The 13,169-nt window shown below is 46.1% G+C and overlaps 1 protein-coding gene across 4 annotated transcripts in view; it reads right to left on the bottom strand.

Moving 5' to 3' along the window:
• The window catches only part of ANKS1A (ankyrin repeat and sterile alpha motif domain containing 1A), a 110,875-nt gene that overhangs the window by 64,113 nt on the left and 33,593 nt on the right, over nt 1-13,169 (bottom strand). For all 4 annotated transcript variants that reach the window (XM_076357975.1, XM_076357977.1, XM_076357976.1 and 1 more), the window contains exons 5-11: nt 8,888-9,184; nt 8,127-8,202; nt 7,734-7,835; nt 6,345-6,440; nt 6,038-6,234; nt 4,078-4,170; nt 47-164 (exon numbers count right to left, since the gene is read on the bottom strand). In XM_076357975.1, the coding sequence (XP_076214090.1) occupies nt 47-164; nt 4,078-4,170; nt 6,038-6,234; nt 6,345-6,440; nt 7,734-7,835; nt 8,127-8,202; nt 8,888-9,184 (979 nt within the window). The remainder of the gene's footprint in view (nt 1-46; nt 165-4,077; nt 4,171-6,037; nt 6,235-6,344; nt 6,441-7,733; nt 7,836-8,126; nt 8,203-8,887; nt 9,185-13,169) is intronic.

Genomic DNA, 13,169 nt, shown 5'->3' with positions numbered 1-13,169 from the left:
AAATGCATCTAAAGCAAACAGCTCTGCTTTTTGGATGGTCACTTACCTTTTGTTTTCCTATCCACCGCAACTGGCTTTTTAGTTTCTGCTGTAAGCAACAGCTCGTAAGGGTGTTCCTCTTCCTCAGCTCCACTTCCCCTGCTCTTTCCTCGTGCAACAGAGGCCTAATGAAAAACAGCATAATGTAGTGCTCCACAAAGCAATGCTATTTATCCCGGCAATAAAGCACAAGGCCTCTTTAAGCCATGGTTTAAGCAAGGAATTGGCAGAGGCAACACCTTCGCTGTGGAGTGTGATCCAAAATGTAATAATCCCTCCCCCCCGCCCTCCCCCTCAAAAAAGCCACCCAAACTCCCTTTATTTTCTAGTATTTAAGGTTGCTGACAGCTTTCTAGCACTAACCAACTGATTCACTGTGCAAGGTCTGCAGACAGCCTGGAGGGGGGAAAAGAGCTGAGACAGTTATTCCTGTTCATCCCAACTCAGACTTACTGTTGCTATTGGAATTTGCATCGTCATTCACTATTTAGTTGCTGGCCCTATTAGGACATGGCTGGGGAAAAAAAAAAAAAGCCCAAATCGTTGCCACCTTCTCAGAAGTCTCAGATCTAGCACTTCTAACCTCAGGATGCACAGCGTATATCAGGCAATACTGTATAAACTCAGTTTAACCTCAGGATGTGCAGCAGTGATTGTGCTCGTTTAAATCCCCGAAAGCCTCTGATGAGAGCTTGTTTGTAATGTTGGCAGACCCTCCAGCAAGCTGCTCCGGAGAACTACCATCCATGTGCAGGGATGCGGTCTTGATGCCAGATCCAAATGAGTCTTGCTGCAGACTCGCACATGTTGGTCTACCTCAAACGCCAAGGATGACAGGCATTCGACACCCTTAGAGAGCCACGTGGGCCATCCCAGTGCTAATGGGGCTAAACTGGGCTTCAAGGCACCCTGCCTGCATGGTCAGCTGCCTTTCAGCACCATCTCCTGGCCAGACCCCGGCGGGTTGATGCAATCCTGTCCCAGGAGCCATGTGTGCCTACAGCCAACTGCGGTGGGGTCAAACCCAAGCCAGAAAGCAAGTGATCCCTACCTGCTGCCAAGACAGGGAAGAACAGATCTGAACAAAACATTCCCCCAAGGAGAGCTCTCATACTGCTCACAGACTCCTGGAACTGCCACTGTCTAGACAGCAGACTAAGCACCACCTCCAGTTTCTTCCCCAAAGTGAAAGCATCAGAGTTGCTTCACGAGCAAATAGGTACTGACCCGACTGCAATCTAGCCAGGATCTCTGGAAGCTTAAGGAGTCTTGGAAAGCCACCCAGGAGTCAGCAGCACAGACAGGACTCCCGCATCCGTGTACTGTTTCTGCATAAGCCCAGCTGGCTTTTAAATCGGCTTTCTCAATGGGAGGAAACAGGCCATGTCCAGCAGAGAAAGTATTTATTCTACCTGCTTCAAGCATGAGCTGTCAGGCAGACCTGCTCCTTTTCAGGTGAAGGAGCTCATAATGAGCAAATTAAGGAAAAAAACTTCTGACCAGATGGTGGCACAAAAACATCAGACCATAACAGTAGGTAACAGGCTCTCGCCAGAGATCTTGGAAAAATACTGCACAGCAGCCGCCTGTCGTAACAGTTGTAGCCTGGACCTCAAGCCAGGCATTAGTATACCCCTAAGACTCCTGCAGATGATGATTATTGTGCTGTCCTCTTTCGAATGCACTGAACGCATTCGAAGGCAGTAGCTCCCTCGCAGCACACAATTCCCAGCTTTTGCTTTGTAAACTTGTGTGCGTGCACTTCTAGGCCTGGTCACACTATTTTCTCCATCTCTCATCCTTCCAAGCTTTAAATAGAGTTTCAGGTTCAAATTCACTCAAAATGAAGACCACTGTTTGCTGGAGAACCGTGCTTGCTCTGTAGGCTCTGCAACCAGGAGTAACAAAATCAAATAAAACTTTCTTCCAATTAATCTTTCATTTATTATACATGTTGGTTAGCATGTATAAATATTCACTATTAGCGAAGCCCCAAAATAAGATGTTGTTAATAATGAGCATGCTCTTTGAAGTGTACTTAATCCACAGCGGTGGACTTTGAAAGACTTTTTAAAGGGTAACTCATCTCGTTTCTCTCTCCTCCCCCACCAGAACTGCAGACCAAACTGCCGGAACAATCATAGCGCCTTGTCTTTTGTCTGCACTTCCCTTTCGGAGATGAGTAGTAAACAAATGGAATTGAAGTTTAATTTGACAACGCAGACTCTTATTCAGCTACAAACCCAGAAGGTTTCTGCAGATAGTGAAAGAGGGCACTCAAGCACCTCCAAACAATCGGCTCTTTTGCCTGTTTGTACTAATGTTTTTTCCATGATGGAAGCTAAAAGTTTCTTGTTTATGCACATCTGCTTTGACTGATAGCCCCATCTTGGCAACGGAATAAAAAGACTACTTCTGAAACCAGAGTTTGGCCCAACCCCAGAATATTCAATGACTAACTGTCCTGGCTCTAATGTGAGAGCAGGTCTGGAGGATGGCACATCGGGATGCTGCTCCAAGATGTTTACAGCGTTCCCTAAGCATATTCCTGTTCACGCCTGCCCAACCCAGAGAGAACATGTACTGAGATGATAAATAACGGGCAAGAGTCAGAAAAGCAGAGCACCCCAGAAGTAGCAAGCAAAGAAAAAAGAATCAGACCCCAAACTGCCTTATCGGTACAGCTAGAAGGTCATTTCCAGGCAGCGCCACACTCTGCCTGTAAGTCATATCAATGAAATTGATTGCAAATCGAGATCTCCCCAGTGAGTCACTTTGCGTACAAGTCTATTTGCCAGCAAGATTTCCTTTAATGGATCGTGTTTCCAAAGCTGTTAATGGCAGGACAACACAGCAGGTGTTTTACAATTAAACATGGCAAGACAACTCAGCAGGAGCAGTCAATGCACTTTTCCCTCCCTCGTGTTTATCGTCATAAACAAGTTCTGCTTTCCAATTATGCCGTGACCTGCTACCCAGCTCTCCTCTGCCCAGAGCCGGCCACGGGACTGGTTATCACACACTGCAAAACCTTTTTAACAGCAGTGGAGAGATCAGTCCACAATTTCACATTTCAATTTTACTGTTTATGCACTGTTTGGAGCTTTACTCTCTCTATAAAAAGTCAGTTCTATTAAAGCAAATAATGTTTACTCATGTCTCGTGTAGATTTGACATACTTCAGAAAACAGATCACACGTGTGCCTTGGAGGATCTTCAGCAGATCAACACATTCAAAGCAACTGGTGAACTGGAGTCTGTCCCGACAGCTAGAGGCAGCACACACTCCACTTGTTTTACATACAAACCTACTGCATTTGGAAAAGCAAGGAAATCCACAAGATCCGTTTTTGCTTTGAAGATTTTCCTGGGTGTCAGCAGAGGTTGCCAAGACACATTTGTGGTTTCACACTCCCCCATACACAGGTCTCCCGGAGAGCCCTCACATCTGAGGTTCACAGGCAGGTGAACAAAAACAAGCAATAGGAAGCCCAGGAGCAACAACGCACAGTAGGAGAGCTTTAGTTTCATCAGAAAGCGGCTCACACGCATTGACCTCTGCAGAAGACAGCTTTAACATATGCTGGGCCGGATTCTCGGCTGAATTCAAGCCCCTGGTCCCTGTTCACGTCAGTGGGACCCACAAGCCCACGCATCTCCCCCACAGCTGGAAGCTAAGAGGAAGCAGGAAGCGACGGCCCTCTGGGTTTCAGTCTCAAGTGAAGATGCATTTGGTGGGATCATTACAAGTGGGCAACAGTCCACATCGCAACGTGATTCAGAAAAATCTCATCCTAAGGGAATTCCCAGCCAAGAATAGGAAAGTAAGGCTGAAGGTCAATACGGAGGTGCCCTGGAAGAACCGCACAAAGGAAGTTCCCATGGCAAGCGACAGCAGCAATGCCGGAGTGAAAGAAAACTTCACATTCACAACCCGACTTGCAAGGGAGGTAATAATATAGTTGGCTCCTCCCAAATTATTAAAACTGTTCTTTAAACCACATTCGTCTAAAACATCCCAGATCAAGTCCCACGTACCTCACAGGAAGCACCATGGCCTATCTTCTTCTCCACGTGCTGATCCTCCTCTTCATCAGGTGGAGGCTTGGCAGGCGGGGGTGGACGTTCTCTCTGCGGTTTAGAAGACCACTGTCAACTGCGTTGCGTTAAAGCACTTCCCCCTCCACTTCCACCAACACTACGTCCATGCTGCTGTGAATGCAGCACGGTAAGGACCTCCTCAAATTACTCTGAGTGGAGTAGAAGTTCAGTCCTAACAGCACAGAGCTTGGCAATGGTTGGTGCCTCTCCTCCTCCTCCTCTCCAGCAGGATACCTATTCGGGCAGAGAGCCCTTTCTGCAGATTCACCGTACTGCAGTCCTGTGGATGGACTGATGTTGATAACACAGACCACCCACTTCTGCTCCGCAGCAGTGACACTGCGCAAGGCCAGCTCAGACCCACATGAGCACCAGCTACGCTTTCAGGAGAGTAAAACCGCTTGGGTGGAAGGTGCCGTGTACACAGGTTTGTTGCTTCATTGCTTAAGCCAGTTCATTCAGACCCGGACTGGTAATCTCAATGGCACAGCATTTCACAGGGACGGTCAGTAATGAATTCATGCAAATGGGTAGAAAGGGAAGACTCATCTCTTGTGTCTTAATGAAACAGTAACAAGAATAAGTGATTCCAGAGGCACCTTTTATAGTGGAAAACCCTAGAGATCAAGAGACAATGCTGCACTGCATTCCTCAAATATCCCAAGATTGCCTGTGGGCGGTTAGGGCTGCGCTGCCTTGTCTCCATGCAGAGCTAAAAACCTCTCTAGGTCATCTCCTGCCCTGCAGCAGCTCCATCTAACGGCAAAGGGAAAGACAGCAGAGGCGAACCGCTCACTCCAAAAAACTCAAGCAAGTTTTGGGAGAAACTCCAGCAAGCTCCTGGAGCACATCCCTCTTTCTTCTCCCTTTTCACTGCAGTTCAGCCTCTCATCTTTTCTCATTTGTGGTAGAGCTGAGCTTATTTCACATCAGACGTTATCAACACAGGACAGTACATAGATGGATATAAGCCACCAATATTTAATTAGTAACAGGATAGAGCATCTTGTACTGCATAACTGAAAGAGAGATCTGGCTGAAATGCCAGTCCTGTAAAGCTTTTGTCTCATTTCTACTATTTTTGCTAATAGTACAGGGAAAAGGATGCACCTCTTTGCAGAGAGAGAGGAAGCACGGTTACAGTACCACCAGCAGTTTAATTGTTCATCGCTGCTTTGCCTTTTGTCCAAAAATACATCCACGGAGCAGGCTTTGTAAAACCAACCAGAAAACAAACCCTGAAGCTGACACAGCATGCTGCAAGGCCAGCATCCCGTCTGCCCCATAGCAGCGTTGCCACCGATTGCTAAGGGGGCAGCAGATGCAACTAACAGAAGGTGAGGAAGACTTCTTTGGAGACAGTTCCTGGAGCTTTGCATTGCCTTGTAAAGCCTTGAGTACCCTCTACAGATTTCTGCAAGTAATACACAAAAAAATGTTTCCGCTGCCAACTAGTTTCCAACAGGATGTTCTTAAAGATAATTGCTTGAGAGCCTTCTTTTGGGCAAAGCAGAGAGCAAGAGAGATGAGAAAAATGCTCCACACAAAAGTTTCCAAAGCTTTCTTCTAGGCAAGAAGTTAGCCCTTCAGCAAAGTGCAATGTCCTGACAAACCAAAATTCATAGGCACCAGCATTCAACTGCCAGAAAACAGAAGGGTGCAACACTAGGTGAAAAATCAGGCACGTAGAAGTGGCTACTCGTGGGCAACGCAACGGAGGTTATGTGAACAGGCCAGTGAAAAAGGAGAGGTACCTGCCTGCTCTAATCAGTGTCAGGGATGGGTTTAAAGATTTCCTCAAGCTGAGGGATTGGCAGCCTGCTGCAAAATCATGAAAATAGAGGTAGGTTACCTATCTTTCTGAGGCAAGCAGAGACAAGCACACATGACTACGTACAGGCCTGACTCCTGCTGCTTTGAGACCAGCCGATTCCGCTTCCTTATTCACAGACTCTCGATCTGAAGATCTCCCACTGGCAAGGCTGTCCAGGGAGTGGCAGGATGTTGCATTGTATAAAGCTTCATACGGGCTCTCCTCTTCTGGGTTCACATCAAAATCTATGATCAGTTCTGTAACTGCTTTCTCCACATCACCTGTGAGAGGAGGAGAGAGACAAGAGCATCACTCGGGGCTTCTGCCCTCGGAAAGTCAGCACTTGCAGGAAGAAGAGTGCTAGTGACTGCCGTGTTGCATGGAAGCCTACCCTGAGATATCTGGCACACAGGATCAGCGGCTGGAACAAGCGGTGCTTGAACAGTCTTCTCTGCAGCTTTGGCACTTTTCTTCCCGATCGTGTAATCTGCAATGAGGTGGGGCGACAGGGTCACTTTATGTCAATCTAGTTTTACGTCTGCTTCAGCATATGGTACTTCCTCCCTTGTGGATGGAAGGCCAACTGCCAGCTTAGTAAGTCTCCAAAAAATAACCAAAGTACATTATTAAAACTTGCAGCTCAGATCCCAAAATAGAAGCAGGCAGCCTCTTTAATCACACGCACAAGGTTAAGGATGGGTCTTTGAACTTTTACAGAGTCTTTAATCAGGAAGCTGCCTTTGGAGCAGTAATGGAGAAGATTACTTCACGTTGTAGACACAAGCTACATCACTAAACAGAGATGCAGTCTGGTCTTCTGGAGTCGTAAGACAGCAGAGAAACCAATTCTAGCTGTGGTCCCCTAATCACAGGCAGAGCCAGAAACATTAAGCTTACATGAATAAAGTCAGACAGCAGCATCTCATGCAGCTAGCTCACTTACAGGAGCAAACCAACAGCATTTACCTGCAAGAACTTTCGTTTTAAAGCTCATCTTTGTCTTCAGTTTCAACATTGAGATAATACCTACCAGCCTCACAGGCAAAGCTTAATTAAAAGTCTGCAAAGCGCTTTGAACCTGTAAAGCTCTCAAATGCTAAGCATGAATAATGCACACCAGTTGCATATGCTTCTGATCTTTCTCCCCACAGCTGAGAGGAAATTGAGACAGCATAATTACAAGGTATGAATTCAGCTAAGATGCCACATTTCATTCCCTAACTCGGACAGACACAATGGGCCAAGCTCCTTTATAAACCACAAGTAATCAAGGCCCTTTCTGTAAATCTCATCTGCAAAATCCATGCCCAAGCTTCACAATGAAGTGAGGAGTAGGATGCAAGATCTGTGGACGACTATTTGCCTACACAGACACATAAAGGATAGTTAATCCAAAACCATTTCTAAAGCTATTACTTTGCATTCTGCAAGCAGATTTAGGCTATCCTTAATTTTAATTAACTTCTAAAGTGAGTTAAACAAAGCTCAATTAAGCCCATTTAAACTGTAAAAGTCATGCCACGCTCCTTCAGCAAAGGAGCTAATCCCCCTAAATCCCCCCCTGGAAGTACCCCTGCAAACACTTGCTCTGAAGACAGCTCAGAGCATTTAAGCATCACTCCTTCCAACACCTGTAAGAGTCTCATCGAGGGACCTGGCCTGAGGCTGCGTTGCTTTCAGCACTTTCCAGGACTAGAGAACAAAATCCTGTACTTGCACTGGCACAATTATCATCCCAAACTCTTCCCTCCTGCCCGCAACACAGAGCTACACCACTTACCTTCGATGAGAGCTGCTATGTGTTGGCTTTTCTGAGAAGGAAGTTCCCTCACAATATCCAGAGCTGTCAGGCCTCTGTTATCCTTTATGTTCACATCAATACCTATGGCAATAGGTGTAGAGACGGCAAAAGCAAGAATATTTTCAAACTGTATGCAAATTCATGCCTTTAATCAAGTTAGAGCTTACACTTGTGATCGGGGGGGGGGGCCCACTAAAAAATGCTCTAGAGAGGCAGATTTAAAGCCAAACACCAACAGATAACCTCTCCTATAACCCTCTCCGAGGAACACCACTTTGATAGCTGGTTGGAGAAACACTATAAAGGGGTTTCCTCAAGTTCTGGGTGAAGGGATCACCATGTTATTTCTTCAAAAGGGGAACAGTCTCTCACCTGCGGCCAGCAATATTTGTACCACATCTGTCTTGCCAAACAAAGCAGCTTCGTGCAAAGCACTGCCTTTTTCAGTCTGCAAATTAAATGGAAAATAGCATGAAGCTAGACAGCGGGGAATGGTGATGGAGGCATGTTTTAGAAGGTTACAGAAGCAATAAATATACAGCATCATATACAAAGTGTGGGCAACAATATCTACAACTGAGAACAAGCTACCAGTATAACTGCAATGGTGAGAATTTGGAATGGAAAATGGGATGGTCTCTTCAGAGAGACATGGGGGCCCAGGTTAGAGACCAAGAAAGGACTTTCGACAGCTTAGCAAGAGGTCATGTCCTGAAGAAGACAGACAAGACCACCACATACAAGCTATTGCTGTGAAAACAGCATATTCACAAGTGGCTTGATAGGAAGAGAAACAGTTTGCCTCCGTTGCTATCAAGAGCTCATGGTTTTGCAGGGCAGAACAGCTTAGGTGAGAGGGCTTTTTTTCCCCCCTCCCTCACTATGTGTCTGGGGCTCTTTGTCCAACTAACGAGCAGGCATGAAGCATGCACAGCACCAGAATCCCTCTGAGCAACTTCTCAGAGCAACCAAGAGCTGAACAAGCAGCCCAGAGGAAAACAAAGCTATCGCTCATCTTTCATAAACGATCCCTCCAGGAGGAGGGTTAGGTGGGGCGCTCTGTATCGCGACTATATAGGTTCTCCACCCCCCAGCAATCAGACCAGCCCTTCACGCACAGACACACCAGATACCTGATAGTTGCTATCCATGCCAGCATCCAGGAGGACATGGACCACAGTTTTGTGACCATTCCTAGCTGCCAAGTGCAGGGGAGTGTGTTTCTTAGTGTTGCAGCTTAAAAGATTGGGGTGAGCGTTCAAGAGCATCTTCACGACTTCCAGCCTCCCATAGAGCGCGGCCAGGTCCAGAGGAGTCTCAAACTTGTTATTGCGCATGGTGGGGTCGGTCAGCTCCTCCAGAAGGACCTTCACCACCTCTGTGTGGCCGTACTGCGCGGCGCAGTGCAGCGCCGTCTCGTTGTCGTTGTTCTGGGGGGTCACAAATGCCAGCGCGTCAGAATGGGGGAGAACAGAGCTGCTCCGTGCCTCGCTCAAACCATTGAAGTTTAAACACAAAAACAAGACAAAAAAGCAGTCGGGAAGCAGAGAGCCCAGTTTGAATCAGAGCCTGGAGCAATGTTTTCACCGTCTCACTAGCCATTTACCAGGCACAGCCAACCCCTCATGAACTCATCAACCAACCCACCCAGTAAAAGCTTCAGAACAATAAGCTTTGCTCAGATATGGGAAATCTGCTCTATGGGAAATAGGTGCTATATATGGAATAGCCTGCTTTCAAGGCACTGAGGTCAAAATCAAGGGACCATGCTAAAGTTTAAAGGACTGTTGAGCTGTATCTGGATTCCCATTAATTCTGCTAGCACATGGGGAAAGCAGTCTGTTATTTGTTGGCAGCATCCCACGCTTTGGGGTGCCACAAAAACATAAAAGGCTGCAATATATGATAGGCAAACTGCAGCATGAATTCTATCTGCCGTAGCTTAATCGTCATCATTTTAGATTTAAACTTCAATTGTTTCAAATCCTACTTATCCTGATTATAACAGTCATTCCACCTTTGCAATTCTGAAGCTCGCAAGCTGGCTGGTTTGAGAAAGGGTGCATAAAGTTACATGCAGTTTGTGAATTAGAAAGCAGTGCAATTAGATCACTCCACTAACAAGCCCTTGTAGTCAAGGTCTCAGGTCAACTGAGGGAAGAGATGTCCCAGCAACGAGAGAACACCTCCACAGTGAAAGCCAGATCCAATTAATGCATGCAGCATCTGTCAGGTTAAGAATCAGCAATGCAAAGCATTGAAAGACAAGCAACCTAAACACATTTCACTTGCTGGTGCAAAATAGGAACATTGTCAGATTTAAAAGAGCTTTTTCTCAAATTAAATTCACCTCAAGTTTCTAGTTTTACTACTGTGTGTTATCCACAGAGGGATTTCCGTTTAAGGACTTTAGAAACAAATACTTATCTAACAATTCGACCCAAAAAACTTCAGTACAAATGGTTACACACTACAACTTCAGCTGAAAGAACGATGGTTGAATTTGTCATTTTAAGAACAGTTCCCATAAAAAAAACCCCAGAGAATGTACTTGTCTTGATGGAGTTAGAAGTACTACTTTAGAAACTGAATTTGATCAAAATACCTTCCTTTTTGCTTTGAGAGCACATGCACTTTTTTGGATACCAGCTTGTAGGAGCAGTCAATATTTTGCACCATTTCACAACCACACTGCAGAACTTGCTCTGTTGTACAAGTACTTTAATCCTATTAACGTGTTAAGTCATTCTAGGGATTACAGGAGTCACACATGCAAACTCCCATTTGTTTTTATCTGGTATTTGCATCATTCTCCAGCCACATGAAAAGCAAAAGGGAAGCGAGGTGCTCTGGAGAGGCTCTCTGCAGCCACAACTTGTATAAAAGCAAAGACTAAGGAGGCAGGAAGGAGCAACAGCCACATGCAGGAGTGAGATATTTAAGAAGGCAAGGAAAGCATGGCATCACTGTTAGCACAGAAGTTCAAAGTCAGACAACAGGCTCTATACTTGGAGTGGCAGAGGCAGCCATGGTGAAGGAAGGCACATACAAGTGGACAGAAATTACTGTAGAATAAAGAAGTCTGCACATAAAATACATATACGGAGTGAGAAGGGGAGAGAATAGAGAACTACAGAGCTTACACCTATCGATCAGCTTAAGCTGCTGGTCTCGAGGCATTTAAAAGGTTGGTAAATCGCTTTATTCTTATTTGACAGCACAGGGAACCCAGGTATCGGTGGGCCCATGACGCAGCCAGACCGAGGCCCTCAGCCTGCCCCATAGCACGAGGGAGGCTTGCTGACAATTTTTGCAGAAAGAGTAGATAACCCCAGCCCCTCTGGAGCAGCAAACATCTGCCAAAGAGCCACGGGGGGTATGCACTGCTCATGCCACGCTGGCCCTGGCTACAGGGGATTTCCATGGCTAGGACTGTCCCCCTCTCATCCCTCCCTGGCACAGAGACCACATCCCTCAAGGGCTCTTTAAAGCGCACAGCAACTCCAAACACCTGCCTGATGGCTCAGAAATGGGAACATAACATCCTTTAATAACATAATTGTTGAAGACTTCCCCCATCTTCACTGCAATTTAGTCTAATTTTCTTTAAGCAGGTCAGGGCTCTGACGCTCAGGATGAAATCCCCAGACTTTCCTCCTGCAATAGAGATCACGAGGTGGTAAACTCTCCTGAATCACTACAGCAAGCCTTTCCCCATCTCAGACTGTGTACTGGAAACTCCCGCTATTGCATAAGTCTTTATTGCCTCCATTTTAGGAGAGCTTTGGGCAGCCAAAAATGCTAGAGCCGTTCCAGGCAAGGGAGTTTGCCTCCCTTCCCCTCATCGCCTCTCCAAGCACAAACCAGAGCAGAGCCTGAACAATGAGCATGAGCGCTCAGACATACGTATTTATCGGAGATGGAAAAAGAAAATTCCTTTCCAGCAGCCAGAAGGCATATGGGTTCAAATTTCAAAACTTCTTAGAAAAATAGAGCACTCAACAGGGCCCAGGGGCTGCATTCTTGCAGGAATCCTTAGCACCCCCTCAATTCACAGTTGGGAGTGAGAAGCTGGGCTCATACGATGCCCGCCTACAGACCACAAACCGGGAACACAAGCAGAAACGCCTCTGCTTTCATATGGGCTCCATCAAATTTTTCAAGCCCTGGTAACTAGATACCACATACCATAGCCCTTATGCTCGTCACACAATAAAATGGAGCATCTACAGCTCCTTAAAGTGTATCTGCCTGCGCTCCTGTTCTTAACACACCGTAAGAGGGCTTTGATTGAAGAACGGGAGACTTGGTTTAAATAAGGGAACGTTTTCTAACTTTCTAACCTGCAAAGGTTTGAACAGTCGAATAAACTGCCAAGGGAGACTATACAGCTGTCCCTCTCCGAGGTTTCCGAGAAGCTGCTAGACAAACACTGCTCAGGAATGGTTTAGGTAGACCCGATCCTGCCTCAGGGCTGGGGAAAGAGGCTATATGACTCTTCGGTCCCATCCAACCTACTTCTAAGATTCCTTTTTTGTAGGATTTCTGTCAGTGTGTGCATGTCTAACATAGGCTTGCCCTATTAAAAACCTGCTATTTTGCTGCGCCAGTGACACGACTGATCCTAAAGCACAGAACAGGGATGCCCCGCTGGCATCCACTCCATAAAGTTTCAGTTAAAGGCAGGCCAAAATGAAAGAAAAAAAAAAACCTGTTTAGCAAAATCCAAACTTCACCAGGAGGTGACACCCAAGGCACATCACAACCTCAGGCACAAAGCAGGCTGGAAGAGTTGGCTGGAGCTGCCCGGTCAGTTGTACCATCTCCTTCCCTCCTTTTGCAGTACAAAATTTCCATCGGTGCCCCACACGGCACTGCCTGGAGCAGAGTGAGGATGAACAGGTCTCCTTCGTTCCTACAGGTGCCCAACAGCGCCAAACACATTTCAGAAAAAAAAGATGATCCCCATATGTCCAACAAGCTTTCGGAGCTCTGCGGGTGGGTTCACTGCCCGGTTTCAGTTGCAGACTCCAGGTGATAGGCTTCCACTTTTCTCAGCAGCCCATTTAGATTTATAGCATTTTAAACCCAATCTGCATGATTCATTTGCTTCCAATTAAAAAAAGACAAAGGTAGTTTGTGCAGCACACAAACTTGAGCTATGTGACAGCTTTTTCTGCTTTGGCTCTCCTCAACTGGTTGGTTCCTTCATACAAATTAAATAACCAAATTCAAGATAGCAGGAGTTACTGAAGCAAAGTTGCTGCTCCATCTCTTAACTTTCCTTCTATCATTTGCTTTTCAGAAGTCCTTCAGGCCTGTAACAGATGTATTGCAGGGACCGCCTACTGAACAAAAGACGTTGAGAAGGAAGGGGCATAAAAAGAAGCTATTAACTATTTCTTTAACTTTTAG

Source organism: Aptenodytes patagonicus, chromosome 22 (genome assembly GCF_965638725.1).
Source record: "Aptenodytes patagonicus chromosome 22, bAptPat1.pri.cur, whole genome shotgun sequence".
Lineage (NCBI taxonomy): Eukaryota > Metazoa > Chordata > Aves > Sphenisciformes > Spheniscidae > Aptenodytes > Aptenodytes patagonicus.
The sequence above is the reverse complement of the archived record's forward strand: the minus strand, read 5'-3'. Positions and strand labels throughout refer to the sequence as shown.